Consider the following 26,856-nt stretch of genomic DNA (forward strand, 5'->3'; position numbering starts at 1 on the left):
GCACTGGCAAAGGTTGGTGCAGGAGCTTTCCAGGCACAAAACGTGGCGCAGGGGGGGCAGAACACATGTGTAGCACAGTGTGCGCAAATACGCAGGGGAGTACGCATTGCATTATGGGCGCCGCCATGCACACACCTTCGGCATACGACAACAAAAAGATTAGCCATCACTGGTCTAGGTCAATATTAATGTAGTTGCATTTAAGACAGGACAAATCAATTGGAATATGAATTAAATCTACCCACTCCCCCTCCGGAACATTGTTTTTCATAATCTACGTTGCCTCAGTTTAGTTCTGCTTTGCTTCTTCCTTTGAGAAAATATTCAATTTTGTTTAGATTGCAAAAATTTGGCCTTACCTATTTCATTGTCATCTGCCTTTTTTCCCCTGTATATTCTACTAATTCTATGTGACTGAACTAATCACACAAAGAACCTGATGACTAAGATCAGGTTTTAATTTTACCTCCAGGGTCTTTATCCTCTTCAATTTTCAGGGGCTGGGGATCTGCATCATGTTCCTGGAAACAATATAGAATTATATATATGTATATATTTAAAATCTGATTATAAATTGAAAATTTTCTTTCCCAATATACTTATCTGAAATCAATCTTTAAATGCCAGTATTTCAAAAAGAGACATAGTCAGACTGAGCCATATATGGCAAAATTAGAAACTGCCCGTTTTCTGATGGATAGATTACATGTCACATAGTTTTGGATAATACATGTAGTCCTCGAGTTACAATGGCAAATGGACTTTGTGTGACTAAATGATATGCTCATAAAGCATTACATCATATAAAATGTAATCTTGATTGCCACCCTAACTGCAAGATGTGCAGGTCATTAAGCAGGAAGTGCTGAGAGTCCCAGGTGAGGATTGCAAGGGTGCCGCAGAGGTATGAAGGAGGCCCTAGGAACCCCAATGGAGACCCTGTGCAAGTGAGAGGGAGGGATGATGCAGGTGCATGCATGCCAGTACAGAGAGGCAAGGAAGAAGGATGCAGCATGATGCACAGGAAGGGGGTGGTGGCTTACCAGAGTGCAAGTTCCTTGCTGGCTTCCCCATTGACTTTGCTAAAGTTGTTCTGTCGTTAGAAATCTTCCCCTCCCCTGTAATTTCAGGCACGGGTTGCAAGTCCATTTTTTCAGCACCAACATAATTTTGAACAGTTGCTAAAAATGGTTGTAATCTATAGCCCTGATATGTGCTAGTGATGACCCACTCATTAGATCTAACAGCTTAGTTTTCTGAGATCATCTGAGATTATCTAAGATGCTAGAAATCCAGGGAAAAGGTACAGTTGATCTTAAGAGTTGCAGAAGCTTTGCTCATGTATGTCCTAAACCACTGACAAATATTAGAAAACCCAAAAAGCCCATGTTGACAAATCTAGGTGGCAAGATTTTCTTTTTGTTAATTCAAGAAAAAAAATATGCTTTATATTAATTTAAAACTGGAAAATATTTGTTTCCCATAATCATGGAATTTGGCGGTGGCCATTTAGTCCACTGAGGCCAATCTCTTGCTTAGTATAGGAATCCAAATTAAAGCATCTGTTGTGTCTTGCCCGCCCTCAGAGCAGCCGGGGCCTTCTTATCTGCTCCCGAACACGGAGGAATGTATGCCTCCCGGCCCCAGTCCTGGCTCCATGCCCAGACAAACTGGAAGAAGGAGCACCTCCCTGCCCCAGCCCTGACTCCATGCCCAGGCAAACGGAGCAGCTAGACCCCTCCCCCTCCTCCACAGCAGGTGAGCCTGAGGAGGGTTTACTCCCAACAACAGCTGATTGGAGTAATCCTCGCATCAGAAGATTGGAGAGGCGGAGGCAACAGAAGGAAGGGAGGGGCAGGCCTTAATGAGTGCTGAGTCATGGAGCCACACCCCATGGCCTATATAAAGGATCTGCTTTCTGGCAGTCTCTGAGTCAGGCAAAAGTCGAACTTATCTTGCTGAAGTCACTTACTGGTCTCCTGCCTGCTCTGAGGACTTTGCTAGGACTTTGGGCAGAGCTGCAGAGGCAAGCCTGATTCGGATTTCCCTGACCCGGCCGTTAGCGGAGGAGTGGGACACGACAGCATCCCAAACAGATGACTGTCCCGCTTCTCTTGAATTCATCCAGTAAAGGACCCTTCTAACATATTACTTCCTGCAACTTGAATTCATTATTTCATGCCCTGTCTTCTGGAAGAAGACAGAACTAGTCCTCTGATTATTTTTATATTACATACTTACAGGATACTGAAGAGTACTATCATATTTATTTTTAGTTATCGCCTCACAAGGCTACATGTAGTCAAAATACTTTAATCTCTCAACTTTCTAATTAATAAAGTAAGCTTTCTGGGCAAAAAACAGTAGTAGCAGAAAACTAATAAAAGCAAATAAAATGCTTCAGATGGCCACACACTATAAATACGAATAGTAGAATTAAACAATCCAAATATTAGTTTGCAAAATTACTGTGCATATAATTCTAGGTATTATTCCATATGTATGTACATATAGTCACACTACACATGCACATACAGATGACTTACTGTGTTCAATGACAAGTGAGACGTAACATAAAACAAAGTAGCAATGAAAACATTAAAAAATACATTTATGAACACATAATTTATGTTTAGGAACATATTTTCCTGTATAAAGCCATCTCAGACAATTTTGCAACTTTCCAGGGGAAATAAGGATTCTAGTCCAAGAATGAAAAGCAAATGCAAATGGAATCACCCACAGAACACATGAAACTTCCTTTTAACAACCGGAGTTAATAAAGTTACTCCCTCACCTGCCATAATACTTGTATTGTGCTGTGAAACTTGGCTCCCCAACTATTTTGACTTTTCTTTTCCAATCCTAATTAAGATGGATCAGGAAGCCTATATAGGAGGCATCTAATCCTACAATCTTTAGAAATGTTATTCTAGTATTTTCAGGAGGTTAAGAAAAGAATGGCAGTGGAAGGATTCAAGGAGGCAATCCGCTCATCCTTAAAACCACCAGAAATGCCCCCAAATTCGCCATCAAAATTATTATTGGGAGGGAGGGAGAACAGATCAAGGAATTGAAGGGAAGAGAAATGGAATTATTTGCCTCACATTGTCCTCCTGTTATCATCCTCAACTTTATAGTTAATTATACCCTCTAACTCCAGTAATTTCCTCAGCAAAGTCTCCAAGAAGAAATAATGATTTGGCCAGCAATAAATCACATTAATAATTTAGTTTGATAATACTGCATCTAGGTTTTTTTCCTTAAATTTAGTTTCGTATCTGGTTTGGTCATTACTGAACATGTCTCAAATTATACTACTAACTAGTTTAATGTCAGCCCAATCACTATGTTATCATTTTTCTTAAACAATATACATTAAAAAATAGTCAATAATACTTTACCTTTTCAATATGTTTTTCACAATTCCAGAGGCATTTTTCCTGCTGACTTTTCTCCCGTACTTTCCGTTCATATATTCGCACACGAGCACAAGTCATCATACTTTCAAAATATAGATAAACAGGGTCCTTATCTTCTTCTCGAATCTATAAGCCATATAATAATGAGCTTTCAGTTAAATAAAAGTATAAGTTACATTTATATCATTTGAACAATTTAAGCACCTGTTGCATTTTCTCTATAACTATAAAAAAGGAGCAGCATCTTTCAACATAGCTAATGTTTTTTGGAAATGTTTCCAATTGAGCAAGAAAATAGACTGCCTTTCTGTCTGACTGCCTAAAGCTAAGCCATGATACAGCATGAACAAAGAGTATTTTATCTATTTTCTTTTAATGCATCTTTCAAAAAAATAGTTTAAGCATTTTGTTTATTTCACTTTGCAGTCTGTTACACTGCAGTTTGTTACATACTTAGTTACCATGGGAAAAATTCTATGAACAAGTGGAAAACAATCTTTTCCATGTGTTATTTCTAAAAAAGCTAGGGGAAATAAAGATGGAAGGAGAGATGTTTGCTACTGTAATGGTACAAATAGGAAGGAAATAGACATATGTTGAAAAGATGTGTTGTTATGTGTGTGAGAGTGCACCCAGCAAGAACAATATGTGCAGAATCATTTCAGTTGGGTAATCAACTGGCCTAGAATGTAGCAGCATAGGTAGTTATGCCTCATTACATGCATGTAACATTTCTATTCTATGAACTGCACTGGCTCCTATACACTTCCAGATGCAATTTATTTATAAAGTCATGTGTAGCAAAACAAACCAATCAACCACTGGCAGGTGATACGTAAGATTGTCTTCTCCCAAAAATACCGGCTCATCCCACATACCTCAACAGAGATGTCACACTCTAGATCCTTTCCTGGAAAAAGTGTCACCCTGTAGGACCCAGGAAGCATGTATTCTCAATGGCCGCCCTCCCCTTTGCCATGTTCTTCACTGATCACTGACTTTGATCCCAAGGGCCTTCATAAAGGCAGTTAAGATCTGGTTCTTTCCCCGGGCATTTAGGTCAAGGTGACTGATTATATGAGATATAAAATATTTTAGTCTTGATCGTCTTTTAATCGTTTTACTTTGTTTTACTGGTATGTGCCATTTTTCCTTTGTACTTTGGTTAAGTGAATTTGTAATGTGCTGATACTCAAGACTGTTTGAGCTCTATGATCATATAAATGTTCTAAACCAACAAACTCAGCTAGATGAGGTCTGACAATGAGTGTGGATTAAGCATTAATTTTTTTAAAAAATCCAATTGAGTGTATACATTTGGGAAACCTGAGTGGGTATGATAGTCTTATAAATGTAGGTGAATACGGTACATTTTAGAGAATTAAAGTGATCAGAACACATTTGTCGCATATGAAAGAAAATGTTAATGAGAAAAGTATTTCTTATCTGTGACTTGTTCAACTGGTAATCTATGCAGTCACTTATAGATTCTGTATTAGTACAGAATAATTTTTGAAAACTTTTATAACCAGTGTTTTAATGGATATCCTGCCATCCATCTTAAAATTTCATGCTCAAAGCATGTGTCTCATTCTTTCCTATTTGTTTTCAATTTTAATTCAAGAGAGACTTAAAACAACAGTACTTGCAATAGGAAAAAAAGGTAATTATGTACGTTCGCAAGTACGTACTTGCAAAAGTACATAGCAAAAAATTAAAGTAACAGGTATTCTTCATGATCTCTCTCAGTACCACGCAAAAGAATATCAAAGTAACTTTTAGGAGATGGAGCAAGAATTAAGAAATAGAGAGGTGAATTAATACTATAAAAATAATTAAATACTGTAGTTCCAACCAATATTTAACAAAAACAGTGGATGGAACCATGTAGCAACATAGCAGTGTTATATAATCATAAATTACCCAACAAAAGTTACATAGATTATTATTATTGGAGCAGTCAGAAATTTAATGAGTCTTCATAAAGATCTGAAATCAATTATATAAACTGCCAATATATTCGTAAAAGAGAGCACTATTTTGCATTATAGGCAGAATGAGATATATTTCTGGTTTAGCCTTAAACCTTACTTCTTTTACTTACCACTGGATTGGGCCTAGGTGTATAAACTCGTAATGGCTTGATTCCATTAGCCATTGAATTAACTTCAGTTGGTGTAGGTTTATCATCAGTTGGTATGATATCTGGAGTAGGTGACATTGCACCTTTTGTTGCCTCAACATCTGATGGAGTTGGGATATAAATTGGTTCTGGATCCATCTCTCCATCTTTTTTTACCCACAATGGAAAATTTTTAACAGGTTTTTCTGGTTCTGTATCACAAATAGCTAAGAAAAAATGAAGTTCTTTTTCAAAGAAAAATCTCCATAACCACAAAGTACTGCCTAGACATAAGACTTTTCAGCAAAATAATTACTTATTTATGGTAGTAGTCTGTTTTACTTAAGCAATCAAAGAAATACTGAGCAGTCTTTATGAACAAGTACAAGGACTGAATGAAAAGTAATGCTCACCTCCACAACTATAAACAGAGAAAATTTAATAAAGGAAACAGGAAAATAATCCTTGAAATTAATTCTTTTGTTACTCGAATTTATTCCTCCACATAATCAATTCGCCACATAATTCTGCCAATAAAGGTCAAGTTTTCTAAACCCATCCTGAGAAAGCTTCATGCTTTGCCTTTTCAGCCAAATCCTCACTTTTTTCCATCTCATTTGAATCAGATGCCTACAAAGATTTCCCCCCCACAATTTTGAAAAAAGGTAGAAGTTGCATGGCAATTTTGAAGTGTTTATCTGATTATGTAAGAAGGGGAAATTTCCTGACAGAACAATTAATTAAGTGGAATGACCTGTCTCCAGAAACTGAGGGTGTTCCAACACTGGAGGTTTTTAAGAAGAGGTTGGACAACCATTTGTCTGATATGGTATAGTGTTTCCTGCTTAGCAGGGAGATGGACTAGAAGCCCCTCAAGGTCCCTTCCAGCTCTGTTATTCTGTTGGCAATTCAGCACACTGAAGGCATTGCTATTCATTCAACCCTTTTATAAATCTTGTGTGAGCATTAAACTATACCAGTGTTTTTAAAACTTTTTTTCTCAGAGCTCCTTTCCACTTTTAAAAATTTATGAATGATCTCAAAACAACTTTTAATATAATATATATAACAACAGAGTTGGAAGGGACCTTGGAGGCCTTCTAGTCCAACCCCCTGCCCAGGCAGGAAAACCTACACCATCTCAGTCAGATGGTTATCCAACATATTCTTAAAAATTTCCAGTGTTGGAGCATTCACAACTTCTGCAGGCAAGTCGTTCCACTTGTTAATTGTTCTAACTGTCAGGAAATTTCTCCTTAGTTCTAAGTTGCTTCTTTCCTTGATCAGTTTCCACCCATTGCTTCTTGTTCTACCCTCAGGTGCTTTTGTGTGTATGGGTTATATTTAGTGATATTTACAATATTAAAAATTAAAGTTGACACCTTTACTGCCACTACTATTTCTCATGAGTCTGTGACAGTATTTTATTATTGTATTTTGATAGTATTCAATTTAGATTTCCAGACCTCTAATGAAATCTTGGGGGACCCCAAAAAGTCCTTAGACTGCATTTTAAGAAACATAGCAGTATACTTATTCTTCAGCTTCAGAAGGTATTGCTGTACTAAAGTAAATATATAGAGTAAACTATCTTCTTGCAAGTAAACGTAAGGAAAACTTGGTATAGAGAACTAGTTGATTCCAAGCATCAAATGCTACAGAGAAATTGTCCAAGCAATTTGTATTTGGGTGAAAGAGGGATAAAATGAGGGGAAAAAAATAGATGAACAAGTTTCTTCAGATTTAGTTTATATCATATTTGACCTTTGAATGATATGCTAGGAGCTGCACTCTAAAATAGCAGCAAGGTCGGAAGACCTGACAGAAAAAGAAATAAATTTTCTATCCTACCATATTTTTGTTCAATTATGTAGTTCTCATAGTAGCATATAAAGTCAGTATCATGTAACGGCCATAGTAAAGTTGTTATACACAATTCTTTAATAGGAATCTTCTTATTGAATCTGAAGGAAGCTAATATTGCAAGACTAAAGGTAAATCCCAGCAATTGATAACAGGAAGAAATATCAATTTGTCCCTTTTAAGAATTCATTTAGCATAAGGACTCACAAGGAACAGGTGCTCATTGCAAAATACAGATCTAAGAGAAGTCCCCTGCCTCCACAATGAGTTGTCATTCACTCTGCTGTCCAGGTCCACCTGAAGGAAACCTAAGAGTCGGGCAAGTCCTGTTTCTATTGGAGACAACTTTCCCCTGCATCAACAAAGAAAAGCTCTCTGTGTCAACTTATAAATGTGAATCAAGCTTGATCACTTAGCCACCAGGATGGTCTCTATTAACACTTTGGGAATGCTGCTTCCATGAATTCCAGGTACTAATGTGGGTCTCAATGTGGGAAAAGCGTTTGATCACTGTAGAACAGTGGGGTCAAACTCCTGCACCTGGATAAAATCTCCCCCGTCAAGCAGGTTTCGGAGGACGTGGCTGACTACTTCTACAAGATATATGGGGGAGGACCCAGGCTAACTGCTTTTCAGCCTCCCGGCGTCCTTCTCCTTTCTCAGTAAAAGCCCTCTGCAAGGACTGCATGATGGAGAGGTGCCGGGTGCTGTGGCTGAAGAGCCAGCTTAGCGAGTACTACAAAGCCATCTGCAACCTCCTCAAAACAGCTTGATGGTAGAGATCTTATCTGGGGCAGCCTGAGGGGGGGAAGCAGAGGGCCAAAACATCAGCACCCCCAGCTCCTCCGCCTCTCCTCCTCCAACACTGACCACAGCGCATGCAGTTAAGAGCATGCATCTTCCCCCCTCCCCTTCAAACGACCGATCAACCCCCCCGCTCCCATTTCCTGCTATGCTATGCAAAGTGCTTTCCTCCCCTAATCCAAAAGCATGGCATGCAGCTGGCGCTGCCACCTGAAAATGCTTTCCTCCCTGGTTCCCCGAAGCACATTGGAGGGGAACTGGCTGCCGCCTGAAACGCGCCTCTGAGAATCGCATAGGCCCAACGGGCGGTGGTGCTGGAAAGGAGGGACATTTCACTTTGGGGGCTCCCAGGCATTGCTGGGGAGTGAAGTCACTGTGGCCATTTTCTGCCCTGAGCTGCCTGCTGGGCAGCCAGAGGGGGAACCAGCTGTGAACCGTGGGGCCCATCTTGTTCACCGAAGCTGCCGGGTAGATTCCCCCACCCCCAGACCATCCCGTAGAGGCTCATTCCTCAGGCTGTGCCCCGACTCTCCCCGCACAGCATGTGAGGGGTTTCTTCAGGGAAAGCAAGTAGTCCCTGTGGATCGCAGGAGCAACCTGTTAAGTTTTCCGGAAAAGAACTTCTCAGTAATTGATGCCCTCTTTCCCAGCTGAGTCTGAGGCACCTCTTGCTTGCAGTAGGAGGAGGAAGCCAGCGTAAAGCAGCGCCACCCTAAATGCTGGTAGGCAGAGGTAGAATTCTTTTTTTCTTGTTTTCCTTCCCCAAAATTAAGGTGCGTCTTATACTCCGAAAAATACAGTAGTTATGACTTAAGGCTCCTTTTCTATTTAAAATGCACATCCAGTGATATTTCTATCTTGTGGCAAACCTATCTGTGATATGGAAGTCTTTTGTCAGATTGCCTAAACTGTTCAACACTTGTAGGGTTAATATAAATTAAGATACATTTATAACAAACAGTAACAAGCAGAACAAAAAAATAGCTTTTTGTAAGTATCTATGATGATTCAACTTCTCAAAATATAATTTTTTCATCTAGAAATAACATTATCTATGAAAACGATGAAAACCAAATCTGTAAGGACAAAGGATAATTTAACCAGTGTTGCTCCACATGGTTGTTTCTACTTTGATTATACTTTCTTCCTCGAAATCTATCATCAGGCAGCTACTATGACAAAAAAACTAATCACATCTGACTTTTCCACTACATTTACTGCCAAATCATCTCTTGAACTGAAATTCCAGAGCTACAAAAGGGAGTTATAAATATGATTACAATTGAAAAGCTTTTGCATTTAAAAATTATACCCTACATCAATTCCATAATATGTACGTGTGCTGAAATATCACAATCTGTTTGAAAAAAATAAAGGATGTAGCTACTGAACAGCTTAGCAAACTAAACAGCTTGTCAATACTTACTATATTCAACCTTCTTTTTCTTCTTCTTATCTTTTAGTTTCATTTTTTCTTGCTCATCTTTTGCTATTACATCTGTTTGTTGTTCCTGATTTCTTTCACGATATAATTTATGCTTCCCATGCAGAGGCTTCTCCTGGATCTTTTTCTGCTTAACTAAGACAACTTTTCTTTTTAGGCAAGTACATCCAAACATGCAATCTGGTTTGCGGCAGTGTGTTGGCTGACGTTTTTCAACAGCTAAACTAGAACAGATACACCCAAGCCGACAAAAATCATTGTTGCATGGTGGTGCTTTCTTTTTAATTATTTTGTGAATAGGTTTGTTTTTGAGTGAAGCCTGAAAAGTGTTAATATATACCTTTGTTATATATTCAGATAAATAATTGCAAAGCCACAAATGAAAACAAATGTCAGAATCATTGACAAAGAGTTCTATATAGCAGGCTAGCAGTTGTGGTTTAATCTATTACAGAAAAATAGCAATATAACGCTGACATATTTACTTCAACAGATTAAATATCTACTATTAATACTAAAATCAGCTTAATTACATTTCAAAATTATAGGAATAATATAACTAATGTGTATACTATCTCAAAAACTGCACATTTTCCTTGATTTTTTTCTAGATCAAAAAACAACCTATACAGATAGTCCACGATTTACAAACATCCATTTAGTGATTTTCAAATTTACACTGGCACCGAAAAAAGTGACTTACAACCGGTCCTCACATTTACAACTGACGCAGCATCCCCAGTCACATGATCAAAATTTGGGTGCTTGGCAACTGGCATATATTTTTGATGGTTGCAGCATCCTGGACTTACATGATCGCCATTTGCAACCTTTCTAGCTGGCTTCTCACAAGCAAAGTCAACAGGTAAAGCCAGATGGGCTTAATGACATGATTTACTTAACTACCTTGCTTAGCAACAAAAATTCTGGCCTCAATTGTAATCGTAACCCGAGGACTATCTGTACATTTTAATAAAATCTAAGCTGCTCACTGTTAACCTTCAATAATTACCAACATAATGCAAGACTAGAGTCTGACGAGACAAATAGAACAGAAAATCAAGGTAATTAAACAAGTGTAGATTTTAATCATTGAAATATGATTGCCTTTCCCAGTGTAATGTATTTAGATACCCATCAGCTTTCTTGGAACTCTTAAGTATTCTATGAAGCTATCTGTCCTGTTCCAGGGAAAGGGAAAATCTCAGCAGGAATATTTTCTTTAATGCTAAATATAGAATCTTCTACTCAAAAAGCTGAATGATAAAAAATGTCATTATGCTTTTTGATTCTAAAAATCAAAAGCATGAATCATGTTCTGTTTTCTAGTGCAAGGTAATCTTTGTAGAAATCACTTACAAAATTGTTCAGATTAGACAAAATTTATCTTTTCATCGTTTAAACTTACCTGAGCAGTCAACAATATTGTCAAAGATAGTTCAGCTCTTTCTTCTGTAATATATGTCCGTGGTTTGCCATCCCACAGTGCACAATCTTCTAGATCCAGCAGTTTCAACTGAGTCTTGGATAAAGTTGACAAGCGACTGCCCTGTTGCTGCTGCACCTGACGCATAGTAATCTGTTTGCTCTGCAAATTTCCCTCTGTGCCCGACATCATCAAAGCATCTTTCTCAGTAATTGTCTGATCAATTGCCCGAGATTTAGAAACTTTCTCCTCTAAGTTTAGTTTGTATTTGTGTTTTTTTGCAACAGAAAAACCTATTGCGCCTTTTGGGGGAGATTTTTCTTTGCCTTTTGAGACTGCTTGCTTTTTATTCTTCATTTTCTCCTTTTTCTTTTTAGAAATAGAAGTTGAGCCCAGAGGTTCGGAAGTATAAGAACTCAAATTAGAAGCAGTGGATTGTTTTTTTAGAACACTATCTAATGTCCGCACATAGCTGGTGCTTTTAGTTGGAAGCTGATAAACTACAGGAGAACTAGATGTGCTAGGAGAAAATCCAATGCTTGTTTCCATCAACTTTCCTTCATTTTCTAAGTATTCATCAAGTTTGTCACTGCAGAAGGCAGATCGATTCTTCAATAAGCCTTCTAAAATGATCCCTGAATAACAATAAAAATACTTTTTAGATTAAGACTTCTTCAAATCTCAAGTTGCAACATGCTTGCACAAATTCTATTAATTGTATTTCAGAATACTTAGCTAAGCTTAGAAATGTTAAAAACTACAGGAATTTTACTAAAGTACACTATGCAGTTTCCAAATCACAAGCAACATATTTGTGCTGCAACAAATATTATCTTAGCAGAATGAATCACATTATGACACAATTATTTGAGCACAGTACATTTTGTTAACCCAGATTTAAGATGTATAATATTTATCTAAAACTTAATCGGAGTTGCTGCTGAGTCACTCAATTTCTAATACTGAATTTGGTTTGAATTTTCAGCTAAAAGATCTGTTGACAGGCAAGCGTTTATTTGGTCTATCAGCTTTTAAGCTGATAGACCATATAAAAGCTATTAAGCTTTCCTTTCTACCGTTGCCCCATCATTTATCTGGGAAGCCTCAAACTAAAGTAAGCTAGCTAAGAATGGGAGCCAGATATTAATAATGCAATGCATTTTTGGTCTGTAATTTTAGTTAAATGGGGGGGGGGAATCTTGAATATTTTTTTATCTAACAAAATTCTAAAAATAAACTTATTTCAAATATATAAAATATATATGCAGACTTTATTATCTGTCCTCTGTGATCTATAGCCACAGAACATTTTGAAGCCATAAATTCTATGCATTCCTTCTCTCATTTCATTTTCTTATAGTAACATTCTGCATTAAAAGTTTTCCTCTTACCTTCATTTTTTGAAGAGTTGTGAAATTTTCCTCGCCAACCCTTTATTTTTGTGATGTCATTTGTCTTTCCAGTCCTTGAAATAAAATGAAGTCCAGCATCTGGCAGTATAAATGAGTTGAGAAACATGGGAACAAAAGAACAGTGAGTTCATTTTGCTTGACAAACAAGTTAAAAAACATGAAACAATACACATAAATACCATAGCTGTTACTATGTACTTAACATGTGTGGTCCTTCTAGATCTGCAACTCTTTTGTGTAATTTCATGTTCTGTACCGTAAGGCTTTATTCAGTTATTCTTATCCTAGTTGCCTCTAGAATGGATTACTATAAGATGGTGTTCATGATGAGTTGGCAAGATGGTTGCATGATACGACAATGGTTTCTCCTGCTATCTTGAGGTTTTTTTTATCTTTATCGTTTTGTTTTACTCAGTGTTTTATTATGCTTGTTGTTATATATTATACACTGCTCATAATCCAGTTTTGTGAGATGGGCAGCTATATAAATTTGTTAAATAGATAAATAAGACAATTACATATTAAATTCTGAAAAAATATTCTGGGGTTTTTATTTTCTTTGGAAATATAGTGCAGTATTACAAATTGAGTATATCTTTTCATTTAAATCACTGAGCTTAATAGAAGTCAAATGCTATAGAAGTTTAATATGACAATATTGTAATTTACTATTTAAAATGAGCATCCGATTATAAATGCAGACTGTGTTATCCTATATTATCTTACATATCTCATACTGGGGTTGGTTTTTTTCTGAACTTAATATAAATGTGAGCCCAGCAGCTAAACTAAGCCATGGTTTATAACCTAATAAGGGTGAACCAGGCTACTATGATTCATCCAATATCTACAACTGAAACAAATCATGTGCTATACAATGTGCAAACAGTCACCTTACTGAACAATATATCTACAGATGGTGAAAGAAAAGATGGTATATTGTTGCAAATCTCCTTCAAAGATACAGAAATACTGTACAACTCATTTTAAGCAATCCTTGCCTTATGATGCTGCCTTACCAGCAGAATTGGAATCAGTTCCTTCATTTTTCCATGAAGCATATTCCTCTGAATAACTTAATGGCAACTGCACGCCCAAATACTTCAGATCAATGCTCATTGTTGGGTCCACAAAATTCAATTTTAAACCCACTAAAGGAATGAAGAAATTTTTATACCATTATTAAAACAATCTTGTATGTGTATCAAGATCATTGTTATGTTTTCTCTAGCAAGGACTTTATTTTACAGAATATATAGCTGAAAAACAATACTTTTCAATTGATTTCCTCCTCAATATAAATTATTAGAAAAAAATCTATCTGTCCTTAAGTATAGTTTCATTAAACAATATCAATACTGAATTTAAATGTTGATACAATTCATCATCAGAGTTCAACTTAATGAGAAAAGAATAATACTGAAAAGAGGGAAGAAAAAAAGAAATCCACTATAAACACCTGATTTCATGACCAAAGCTGAAGCCACAATCTACGTTAAGACGACATCAATCTATATTTGTCTTTTTACCTTCCCCTTCCCAATGTCAGCATTTCTTGGATCCAAATTTACTTTGCAGAAGTAGAAAATCATTTTCACAAGATAATCTCACAATTTCCCAATTCGATTACAGCCCCTAGTGCCCTGTCATACTATCCCTATTCTTCAACTCTTAAGATTGTTTTTGTCAAGAGAAAAGACAAGAGAATTTTATTCTACATGCATATTTTTATTCCTCTGTTTCTGGAATCCAACTGGATTACTCTCCAGCTTCCAACTTTCTTCTCATTTGCCTAGAAATATCCAGAATCTTTTTCTTTTTTTGTGATTAAATGATAAATGACCATGCAGTTTCCAGCATCATGTATCTTTGGGGGCACTGCAGCAGCAGAAACTTTTGAGTACTAGTCATAAGTCCCTTCATTCAGCACCGTCATAACTTTAAATGCTCACTAAACAATTAGCAATAACAATAGAACTTAGACTTATATACCACTTCACAGTGCTTTACAGCCCTCTCTAAGTAGTTTATAGAGTCAGCATATTGCCCCCAACAATCTGGGTCCTCATTTTACCGACCTTGGAAGAATGGAAGGCTGAGTCAACTTTGAGCCGGTCAGGATCGAACTCCTAGCAGTGGGCAGAGTTAGCCTGCAATATTGCATTCTAACCACTGCACCAACACGGCTCAAATGTTTGTAACTCAAGGTCTACCTGTAAAACAAGTGTACAGTGGAAATACAGAGTACAGTTCCTGAATATTTTTGTATTAAGTCAACTGGTTTTAAACAGATATTCAATTGATAGCTTTGTACAGGAAGAGTCAGTTTCAAACCTATCCAAATTATTTTCCATCTGATACAAATTATTCATTATTCTGACTACAATGATGACAATCTATATACATCTCTACATTTTTATCAATCTAGTTGTCATATTCAATACATGACATTAAATACAAAATGAGTAATTTACACAATAAAAACAATAAAAATAATCAGGAGTATTTCACAGTACCTATACCTACCTTCTTGAAGACTTGGATGTATTACTTGTTTGTACTTAAAAGATTTTAAATCTTCTAACAATTCTTTTTCCATCTGTTGTATTCTTTGACCATCTGCCAAAAATACACTTATTTGTTTATACATTCCCAAACAATTTTAGCTCCAAAAATGAAGACTGCATGGAAAAAAATAACCTTAATTTATCAATCAAGGCCCCATGAAATAATATTAATTTATCCACTACATTGTACTTTTCAGCCTGGCAAGTTTAGCAGGAATGGAACATTGGCTTACCTGAAGGTTCCTTCTATGTACGCTGCGTGAGAGTCCAAAGCAATAGGTTGTTAACTTCATCTGATTGGCCTGAGACTGAGTTGAATTTGTTTAAACACACCTCCTCTTCCTGTTTAGCTCCAGTTTCTTAACGAAGAAGCGGTATTTGAGAAGACGAACTCAATTGGAAAACTGGAAACGGAACAAGAACCTCCAGGTTCCTGTATAGAGAAAAGAATAAGTAAAATAGGGCGGGGTTGGACTCTCACGCAGCATACATAGAAGGAACCTTCAGGTAAGCCAATGTTCCTTCTCCTGTACGCTGCTTAGAGAGTCCAAAGCAATGGGATATACCCAAGCTAAATATCCCTAGGGTGGGAAACAGAAGATTGGGAAGACTCAGCAACAGGAAGAACCCGCTGCAGAACTCTCCGTCCAAATGAGGCCTCGGCTGAGGCAAATTGGTCCATCTTGTAGTTTTTAATAAAGGGCGAAGGAGAGGCCCACGTGGCTGCTCTGCAGATGTCCAAGATAGAGGCTTGAATGGCCCAGGCAGCTGTGGTGGCTGCGCTACGGGTGGAGTGTGCCGTGATGCGGCCTGGAAGATGGTGTTTCTGCTGGTCGTAGGCCATGGAAATACAGGCTTTTATCCACCTGCCTATGGTGGATGGGGAGGCTTTAGTGCCCAGAGCCCTTGGTTGAAAAGAAACAAACAGGGATTCTGTCTTCCTAAACGGAGCTGTTTTGTCGAGGTAAATACGCAAGGCCCTTCGTATGTCCAGCGTGTGCCATCGACGCTCTGATGGATGTTTGGGATGAGGACAAAAGCCCGGTAAGATGATCTCCTGAGACCTATGGAAGCATGTGTTTATTTTAGGAAGGGAGGGTCTAAACGGAGAATGACTCTGTTAGAGTGAAAAACGCATAAGTCTTTCCTGACTGAAAGGGCAGCCATCTCGGAGATCCTGCGGGCGGAGGTTATGGCTATGAGAAAAGCAACTTTAAAGGTTAAGAGCTTGAGGCTGGAGGAGCTCAAGGATTCAAAAAGGGAAGACGTAAGCATCTGAAGGACAAGGGTTAGGTCCCAGGTAGGATATCTGTGGACCGGAGGCAGGCGCAGTTTGTAAGCTCCCCTTAAGAAACGGCAGACACGGGGGTGTTGAGAAAGTGTGGAGGTCCCATCACAGAATAGGACAGTGGCAAGAGCTGCAACCTGCCGGCAGATGGTGTTGGTGGCCAAGCCCTTGTCCAATCCGTCCTGGAGGAATTGCAGGATCTGTTGAATAGAGGCCAAAGTGGGGTCTATTTGATGTCTAAGACACCAGCGATGGAAGGATGACCATGTGGCCTCGTAAATACGCGTTGTGGATGGGCATCTAGAAGCCAGGAGGGTGGAGATGACCCCCATGGAATGCTTTTCCTTACTCAGTATTTCCTGGTCAAGTGCCAGACGGCTAGTTGGTAACATTGAGGTTCTGGATGAAGAATGGCTCCTTGGCGTAGAGAAATCTGATCTGGTGGAATTCGCCAAGGTGATCGATGGACAGGCTCACCAGATCCGTGAACCAACTCCGTCGAGGCCAGTAAGGGGCTATGAGGAGGACTTCTGCCTTCTGTTCCAAGATTTTCCGAATGACCCTTGGCAGAAGAGGGGTCGGGGGGAAGGCATAGAGAAGGCCCCGGGGCCACTGACATCGTATGGCATCTGTTCCTTCTGCTCCTGGGGTTTGGAACCTGGAGAAGAATCTCAGAAGTTGTTTGTTGGTCGGGCTGGCAAAGAGGTCTACTATGGGCTGGCCGAATTTGATCATGATGGTGAGAAACAGATCCGGATGTAGTTGCCACTCTAATTGGTCAATGGTGGTCCTGCTCAGCTTGTGTGTTGGCGACTCCGAATATGTGGGCTGCCTGTAGTGAGAGAAGATGTTTTTCTGTCCACAGGCCTATGGCTGCAGCCTCTTTCATCAAGACGCGGGATCGGGTGCCCCCGACGGTTCACATGGGCCTTCGTGGTTGTGTTGTCCGTCAACAACAACACATGATGGCCTGAGAGCTGCACTTGAAAGTACTTGAGAGCCAGGTGAGCAGCTCTCATTTCCAACCAGTTGATGTCGTTCTTGAGGTGGTTGGGTGACCAACGACCCTGGGTCACCTGGTCTAGTAGGTGAGCACCCCAGCCATAGAGACTTGTGTCCGTGGTGAGAACAAGACGGTGATGTTCCTGAAACGAGCAGCCCTTTGTCAAGGCTGGTGACAACCACCACTGTAGAGACTTTCTGACCTTTGGGGGCAGAGGAATCCTAATTTCGGTATGGCTGCTGCCTGTCCTTTGGTGTGGTAGAAGTCCCCTCTGATGCTTCCTAAGATTGAATTGAGGGAGTGCATCTTGAATCTGCAATATTTGATGTGAAGGTTTAGTTGTTTCAGGTCTAGGATGGCTCTGCAGCCTCCTGATTTTTTGTCTACCAAGAAGAGAATCTAATAGAAGCTGGTCCCCTGGTGAGGCGTGGGAACCGGTTCTATGGCCCTGATGGACAGCAGGTGTTGAATCTCAGCTTCCATTTGAGCCCTCTTAGTAGACTCCTTGGGAATGTGGCATTGGATGAACCCCCTTGGAGGTTCTGAATTGAATTCGAGGGAGAGGCCTAGCGTGATGGTTTGCAGCCGTTGGTGGTTGTGTGGTGCCAAGTAGGGATGAACTTGGTAAGGCGACCGCCGATGGGATCCTGGTCGGGATAGTCATTTGTTTCTGCGATAAGGTCGAAAGCTGGGTCCACAGGAGGGGCGTCTGGTCTGGGATTGCCTGGTCCTGTCACGGAAGGACTGCCTGTCCTGAAACCTGTCGGGAGGTGGCTGGGAGGAACGTTGATAAGCCGGGGATTGAAACCCGGGATCCTGGGAACGAAAAGGCTGTCTGCGATAAGGAAGAGAAGGATGTCTGTCTGAATGTCTAGAGACGTAGGGAAAGATCTTCCGTTTATCCCTTCCTTCGACTAAAATAGGATCCAGGGCTTCGCCAAAGAGGAATCTTGAATGGGGCAGCCACCAACCGCCATTTGGTTTTCATGTCGGCTTGCCATTGTCTGAGCCATAACAGCCTCCTGGAGGTGATGCTGGAGGCAAGGGCTCGGGATGCAAATTTTGCAGACTTAAGAGTGGCATCCATAGTGAATTCAGCAGCCGCAACCAATTTATTTATGTCCTGATGTAATCTGAAGTCATCCTGAGGAATCCTCTCCTGCATTTGTCTAAGCCATATCAAAGAAGTTCTTGCGAAGAATGAGGCTGCTGTGGCAGATCTGATAGCCCATGCAGCCGCTTGGTGAGTCTTGCGGGTGGAAAGCTCCGCTCTGCGGTCCTCAGTTCGGAGACTCTCTGCTGCATCTAAAGGTATAATGTTGGAGGAAGAAGCCAAAGTGGGAACAGGAGTGTCTACAATTGGAACCTTGAGGGGGTCCTCAAGATCCCGATCTGTCATGTACATCTTTTTGTCTGAGCCACTAGGAGTGGGAATGGCACTAGGATGACCCCACTGACGCTGGATGACATCCAAGAAGAGCTTGGGTGATGGAATTACCCGTTGCTCTGAAACTGGTTCAGTAAAAAGGAATTTTTTGGGGTCCGACGGATCTGAAGCTCCCTCTGATTGGCATAAGGCAACCCCCATGTTGGCCGTGATTTTGGCCTTGCGCAGTAATGTGTAGAAAAGCTCATGGTGAAAAAGGCCGGTGGGAGCAGGCTTGTCTGGGGCAGACTCTTCGTCTTCAGACAGATTGTGCTCTGCTATGTCTTCCTCCCACAAAAAGGAATCCTCACTATGGTGAGAAGAGGTTGGAGAACGTGTACGCTGCACGCGTTGTCTGGATGGGTGGCTTTCAGAGTGGAATCTTTGGCCAGAGCTGCCCGAAGGAGATGGGGCTGGGAATCCTCTCTGAGTGAAGGCTGTATCAATGCCTTGAGAAATGGTTTGCATGATAAGATGACGTATATCCTGGGGAATGGCAAGATTACTGTCCTCTCTGTGGGGGACTCTCGCAGCTGTGGGAGTGAAAGTGGCAGATGGTGCCTGATGTGGTGGCTCAGGCATGGTTCTGGAAAAATCACCAAAAACTATACAAACTGTTTCCTGGTTCTCGCCTGAACCACTAGGGATAGTGGGAGACCATCCAGGCTGATTCAATAGAGGAGAATCCTCAGTCTGCAGAGGTGAGGAAGAAACTCTGATACTCTCTGGGGGCGAGGCAGAAGTTTCCCTGCATTCCTCTGCTAACTTTTGTTTTGCCTTATCAAATTGCCTGTCCAGGGCACGTTGCCTTCTTAAGGCATCTCTCTCTGCAGCAGCAGAGGTCCGGTGAGAAGTAGAAGACTTAGATCTGGTAGAAGATGCCTTTGATCTGGATCTGCTCTTGTGAGAAAAAGGAGATCTGTTGAAATCCGCCATCTTGGAAAAGAGGCCTGGTAGTTAGAAGAAGCCTCAGAAATATGCACAAATTAGTATTATTGGCCCAGATCCGGGAATCCTGGAATAAAATTAAAGAATAAGGGCTCGTTAGCACTAAGCTGACACCACAGCTTGAAAGTGTGTTTAAAAGCTGCGTGGGGCGGGTTGCGGGGGGGTGTCCCCAAAATGGCACGAAGCAGGCTCCATTGCTTCCAAAAACACCTAGTCACCGCAGCGTTGGCAGGGGGAGCTTGCAACCGACACCACAGATCTTTCTCTACCCCTGCAAGCGCAAAGCTGACACCACGGCTTCTCCTGCGCTCCGCTGGCCTCCACTTAGTTTAGTAGGTCCAGCGATGTCCGGTCTTCAATCCGACAATCCTACAAGGCTTGAGTGCCTTGGAGTGGAAAAAAATGGTCATCGGCGTTCGGGCGGCTTAGCTGAGCGGTGCTGGGCTCCGCGTGAAGCGCGAGCCTCTTTCTCTGCTGCTCAGACTCCCAGCAGTCAGACAAATTGAGCACTTTAGAAAGGTTTTGAGAATTTTTCCTAATTTTTTTAAAATCCTATGAGCTGATAAAAGAGTCAAAGTAATGGAGCTAAAGGAGGTAGTCTCTCTATGGCCAACTGAGTTAATAAACTGGGGCTAAACAGGAAGAGGAGGTGTGTTTAAACAAATTCAACTCAGTCTCAGGCCAGATGAAGTTAACAACCCATTGCTTTGGACTCTCTAAGCAGTGTACAGGAGAATCATAGATTCTTACAATGTCTTTCTGCATAGTAGAGTGAGAGAAAGACAGCCACCTGGAACCAAAGTTATAAAATGTCTACACTACAAATTATATTAGATGAAAGAACTGATAATGATATAAGGAGGTGCAATTTCTTTGTTTCAAACTGTAACGCTGAGAAAAATCCTCCTCTGTTGGAAGATTCATTCCCAGACTGAGTTCAATGGGATTCCCCCATACTATGAACATCAATCTCCCACTTAATGAAGATACTAATCCTGCTCTTTGTTAATAATCAGAACCTATAACTGATAATACTAGTAACTTGATATATATTAGGTAATAAGTTTAACCATTATTGTTACCTGAATCAGTGCATGGATTACATGTAGCCAGTGAATTGTTCTGTGTATTTTGCAATTCTTTTTCTTCAGCTCTATCAAAACTGTGGACATCAAGTGCTTCCTATATACAATAAAAAACATACTTTGACAAAATGTTTGCGCAGGGATTATACTGGAGGCATTCCAAAGTTACAGAAAGCTACACTCTAACATTAACTTAAAATGATTTAAATATATAATTTAAAACTACTACATTTGAAAAAGACAAGAATTATAATACAGAACCCGAAAGTAGTATAAATTTTGGATATAAATTTACCTTGGATACAAAGGATACAAAAAGCATTCCATCCACATCCTCAAGATCAGGGTTAACATCCAAATGGGTACTACCACTTCCCAAAGAGACTTCATTATTGGTTGTACCAGATTTTGCAATGTATTTAGGTGATCTTCCAGCTTCAGATAACTTTGATTTCCGTGGTCTTCCTCGTTTCTTTGGGCCTGACATCCCAACATTTTGATTGCCAACCGTATTCTTGCCAGAAATATGTGTCTTCAACATATTTATATTTTGATCATTGAAGGTAACTTTAGCTAAAGAAGGGCTACTGGTGGCAGTGGCCTTGAGATCACAACTAGTCTCTTTCTCAGTTGTATTGAATCTGCTGCATGTTTCAGTACTTCTCCCTAGCCCATCTTCTTCTGAAGGTATCTGCGGTGATGTGTTTTCAGATACCATTTTATCAGCTGTAATCTTTCCAGTTTCGTTGACTTCAAAAGGGCTAGAGATATCTTTATTTTCAAAATGAGCAGAGAAAGAATCTAACGAATGAGTCAGTGGAGACCTTTCATTCATTAAGGCCTGTGAAAGAACAGAGACTTTCACCATATTCCTGGTGATTGTACAAGGTTCTAGATAAACTACAGGCATCTTACCACTATCCAATTTTAGCATTTTTGCTTTGGCAACACCCAACTGGTTTGTTTGTTGTTCCTTGTAGATATCCATTTTATCTATTTCACTGTATTTCTCCAGCTGCTGCTCCAATATGGAGCCATCACTGTTGAAATATTCTTCTGCAATATTATTGGTTTCTTCTTCCTTCACATTTACCCCTTCCATGGAAGTCAGAGGTTCATATTCATAGTTATCTAATGGTTCTTCTTTAACAGACACGTTGATTCCTTCCTCTTGAGTAAGCTGGGATGTCACATGTGACCATTTTTGACAAGGGTTAGATATTGGACTGAAAAAAGAAAGCAAAAAAAACACTCAACTGCAGAAATAAGCAGACTATCACTTTATTTTTTCAGACAGACATGAAGAGTACACTTGGCTTATTCAAACACCCACCCCTTTAGGTATCTCTCCCTTACTAACACATTGCAACAAATCATTAGCATTAAGGTTAACTCAATAGCAACTTCAAGGATAGAAAATTCATTGTTTGGAGCAAAGTTAAAATTAAAAAAATTAAAAGTTTTGGATTGTGAAGAGAAAATACACTTTCTACCAAAAGAAGACTAAGCCAAATAAATAAGCAGGCTATTCATTTCCTTCCTTCTTCCGGCAAAATCTCAGTATGGATATGGAGTCAGAGGAAGGGAAGAAAGATAGGTGGAAATAAGGAAGGGATAGCAGGAAAGAAAAAAAAGGACTAATGTATTACAAAAGGGTTAAAGTTCTGTAAGCAAATAATACCAAGCAAGAGCTAATTTTCAAGGGCATCAATCTATCAAACAATGCTACAGTCAACAATCTCTTCTTTATCAGTAAATATAATTATTTAGAGAGAAGAAAACTTGATTTTCTACTTCCTGTTGGAAATATGTTACATCACAATATAATATACTGAAAAAAGCTGATAGTAGAAAATAAATAATAACCAACCATTTGTTGGAAGTATGAATTTTTATTCCCATAAAGCCAGATAAACATAATACTTAATCTTGGAATCCATGTTCTAAAGATAATCCATCTACATTTTGTTGCATATTTCTTTTTGACAGTCCTTAATTTGTTGTTTTTTATACAGAGGATCTTTGCTAGTCAGCCCATGTATGTAGAAGTACTGCAGGATCCTTTACCTTCATTTGTAAGAGTAGCACTGATACTTTGTACTTCCTCTAGTCTAATAATTTATTTTAATTGAAATTAATTTTAAATGTATTCTATATTAACAGTTTTAACAACAGTAGAAATAAAAAAAATGGCTACATACAGGCCATTTCTATATCTAATTTTTATATTCGTTGAAGATATAACATGATGTATCAACCTGACCTAAAGCTGTATATATTTATTTAGCTCTGGATTATTGTGATAAATGAATTCTGACAGACTTTATTTTAATTGGATTTTCTAAATTTTTATTACTTTTAAAATATTTTATTCGCTGGGCTGCGCGCGAAGCGCGAGCCTCTTTCCCTGCCGCTCCGGTTCCCAGCAATGAAGAGAAAAAAATTGGGCACTTTAAAACTTTTTTTAAGAATTTTTTTCTAATTTTGTTGAAGTTCTAAGTGCTGGTAAAAGAGTCGAAAGCAATGGAGCTAAAGGAGGTAGTCTCTCTATGGCCGACTGAGTTAATAAACTGGAGCTAAACAGGAAGAGGAGGCGTGTTTAAACAAATTCAACTCAGTCTCAGGCCAATCAGATGAAGTTAACAACCCATTGCTTTGGACTCTCTTAGCAGCGTACAGGAGAAATAAGAGGGTATCAAAAGTAGCACTCAAACATTTTAATTATATTGGAGCATATTAATAGTATTATATTAAGATAATGAATAATATGATAATACTATCAAATTCTATTGTGTAGGCACTATATATGAATACAAAGATAAGCCCACACAGCTCTAAAACTGCTTTTATTAATAAATCTATAATTTGGAACCAAAGTATTCATTCTGGAACTTGTAAATTAGGTTTAAAGTAGTACATGAAGCACTGATCCAATCTGAATACCGTTTCAGCTGGAACTGTAATAAGATAAAAGTTTTCAACACTAACCAAACTACGAATATTCCAAGTTTTATATAGCTATTTGGCTGAAATTATATATTTAATATTTATTTTAAAAACTCTTTACATGTATCGTTAGAATTCACAAATGTATACACTCCGTATTTTACTAACTTTCACTAATATTACTCCACTCACCTTGTTCTTACCCTATTGCACAGGTGTCAAACTCGATCGCATCATGGGTGAGATCGTGACTTTATCATGTAACAAAAACATATAACAATATTTTTTGCCTTTCTGGAGCCGGGATGGGCATGGCCTGCGCATGACGTATCCAGCCCGCAGTTTGATGTACCAAGACTACCAGTCTGACAGTCCTGCACTATGGCATTTAGGATACATGCAGCATTCTTTCAAGGAGAGCTGGTGGGCAATTTGGGGGGTTCTCCTGGATTCACACTCTCTTGCAGGTTCATCTTCTGTGCCAGTTGCACCTATTTCTGGATCAAGAGGTTCTACTCATAGTAACTCATGCCTGGGTCACTTCCTAGTTGGATTACTATAAGGCCTTCTAGATGGAGCTGCCCTTGAAGAATATTCAAAAGCTGCTACTTGTTCAGAATGCAGCAATGTGGGCAGTTTGGGATGCTGATGTAACATCTCTACTCCAGGCTTCTACTGCACTTTCAGGAGCTAGTTTATTATTTAAGAGCTCTATAGGGCACAAGACCAGGTTATTTGAGGGACCACCTGTCTTTGGTTGTCTCTGCTCACTTCACCAATATCGATGAGGCTAGCATGCCCCAAGTCCCCCCTAACAAGTGTCATTGCATGGAAACAAGGACATCCATCCTATTGCACGACATCCAGAAATCAGATGGCTCTGATCCTCTATAAAGAATGAAGATCTAGATGCACCATCAGGCAACTGGGCGAGAAGATTAAGTGAGCCCTGCTGATTGATCTGTTTAATTCTTGTCTCCTATTGTTTAGAGTGGAATGATTTTTAGATTTCATATATTATAGATAAGCATATATTATTGTTTTGAGCTATTTACTTTTATATATTGTGTCAATTATGGTTTTAACCCTCTATTCATTGTCTAGAGTCACTGCTGTGTGATGGAGACCAATATAAGTTGTTTAAACATTTTTTATATGAATGCTGACTATTTTTTTATGTAAAAAACACAACCCTACCTTTCTGATGCTTCTTCCTTTAATCCTTGATCATCACCTGCATGTGCATCTGTCTCCGCAAAACGTAAGAACTCATGATATGGACTAAGGGACTCTTTCTCCAGATCTGGGTCACATATCCCACTAGGTGGTGGGTCTAGTTCTCTCTGTGATGGATCCAAAATATTCCCCTCAAGGGGATGCCTGTGATTAGTAGGAGAACTTGTAACACTATTACCTTCACGCTCTGAGCTACCATTTTGTTTCACGTCACGCTGAAGTCTACTACTCAAGCCATCTTCTCTGAATCCTTTAGCAAATGGATTATAGTCTATTTTTAGTTGTGTAATTTGGATGTTTTGATATGCAGTCACAGCAAAGAATTCTGTCTGTGGAAAAGTGAAAGTACGGACATCAGGACCATTCAACTGGATAACCTCTGTAGCTTTTTCAGCAGGCACCAGGTGTAGTCGAGGTAAATACCGATGCATAGAATGCAGAATGATATGTCCTTCCTGGTCCAATGTATTATTAGTAAGCTTCAATTTGTAGAAAGATACTGGTTGATGCATCCAGTAATGACCAGTAGAAGGTGATTCAGGATGAATAAATACTCTTCCCAGCACATGGGGTTCTGCCTTTCCACTGGGTTCCCAACTATAGCCATTCCACTTATACCGGAAGTTGTCAACAGGAGAAATATCCATGACTAAGATATACTTGAGGTTGGATTCTAGGCCTGTTATCCAGTATCGACAATATGGAAACATCCGTCTCCCTTGTTTTGTCAAAATCATTTCGGTGCTGCGATGATAGAATTCATTCCACATATTATTGTTGTCCAGCATAACAGTGATATTCCCTGAAGCGCAATCAGCTGGAAGGTAAGTCTTTGCTTTAGATTTCACTGGCTTTGCTGCACTGCTGAGAAGACTGCTGTTATCTTGATTTGAAAGCAAAGTTCCTTGATCAGGTTTACCAGTGCTCTGCTTCACAAGAACATAAAGAGCAGGAGTTGTGCCTGAAATTGTCCCAGTATTTTGGTTTCCTAATCTAACTGGCTGTTTCTCCATTATGGGAATAGTTGAAATATCCCCAATATTTTCCATATTTCTCAATTCTGGCAATTTAACTTCATCGATTTTTAATCATCTGCAGGGGAGAAAAATCAATGAAATAACATTCATACAAAATAGTTAAAGTATGTGTGTGGGATGTGTGTGTTCGTCCCTACTGCAAATGCATGCCAACTGCAACCACAAAGATAAAGAAAACATTAAGATGATAAACTCCCACCAGTAATTTTAATAAATCATACTGTATCTTTACAAAAATGCAGCATGATCTTAATTGCAAAGGAAACAATTTTCTCAAATGATGTATATATGTTATCTTCCACGAACAAATGTTTCTAAAAGGATTCTCCTGCCAATCTTAGTACGTCAAAAAACTTTAATATGAAGTCCTTTCAATAGCTCTGGCTTAACATCAAAATTAAGACCACTACTTGAGACCAGAAAACCAGCACACAGTGCAAGATAATATTCACTAGTTGGTAGTTCAGAAGTCAAATATTTCACTGATTGCAATATATAGATACTCTTCAAGGGATTATATAGAACGAACAGTAAAAGGCAGCACTGTAAATAAAACTGTACAATTAGTCTTACTGATACTATAACCTGAAATTACCAATATAAAAGACCGTTTTTAGCTCAAAGTTGAAATGAGGGGAATGAAGTGCACTCTGAGTTGTAAATGCCCAAGCACTTAAATTTTAATGACAGCAGGGACACGGTGTTGTGGCTCCAGCCCCCCCCCCCACGGCCTGGCCCCCTGCCAGAGAATGACTCAGAGTGTGAGGGGGAAGGGCCATCAGGGCTCCCCTCCGCAGGGCCGGCCTCTCTGGCTCAGCTCCAGGAGC

General features: G+C 39.4%; 1 protein-coding gene across 8 annotated transcripts in view; it reads right to left on the bottom strand.

The window, feature by feature from the left end:
- The window catches only part of MGA (MAX dimerization protein MGA), a 75,202-nt gene that overhangs the window by 37,102 nt on the left and 11,244 nt on the right, over positions 1-26,856 (bottom strand). For 6 of the 8 annotated variants that reach the window (XM_058162039.1, XM_058162035.1, XM_058162038.1 and 3 more), the window contains exons 3-13: positions 24,954-26,084; positions 21,106-22,036; positions 20,808-20,907; positions 15,020-15,112; positions 13,513-13,644; positions 12,473-12,571; positions 11,064-11,716; positions 9,638-9,974; positions 5,527-5,771; positions 3,405-3,548; positions 467-521 (exon numbers count right to left, since the gene is read on the bottom strand). In XM_058162039.1, coding sequence (XP_058018022.1) covers positions 467-521; positions 3,405-3,548; positions 5,527-5,771; positions 9,638-9,974; positions 11,064-11,716; positions 12,473-12,571; positions 13,513-13,644; positions 15,020-15,112; positions 20,808-20,907; positions 21,106-22,036; positions 24,954-26,041 — 3,877 coding nt within the window. In that variant the 5' untranslated portion in view covers positions 26,042-26,084. Of the gene's footprint in view, positions 1-466; positions 522-546; positions 1,119-3,404; positions 3,549-5,526; positions 5,772-9,637; positions 9,975-11,063; positions 11,717-12,472; positions 12,572-13,512; positions 13,645-15,019; positions 15,113-20,807; positions 20,908-21,105; positions 22,037-24,953; positions 26,085-26,856 lie in introns of those variants that run through there. The other 2 variants (XM_058162042.1, XM_058162040.1) reach the window with 2 other exon arrangements.

This window comes from Ahaetulla prasina, chromosome 1, assembly GCF_028640845.1.
Source record: "Ahaetulla prasina isolate Xishuangbanna chromosome 1, ASM2864084v1, whole genome shotgun sequence".
Classification (NCBI taxonomy): domain Eukaryota; kingdom Metazoa; phylum Chordata; class Lepidosauria; order Squamata; family Colubridae; genus Ahaetulla; species Ahaetulla prasina.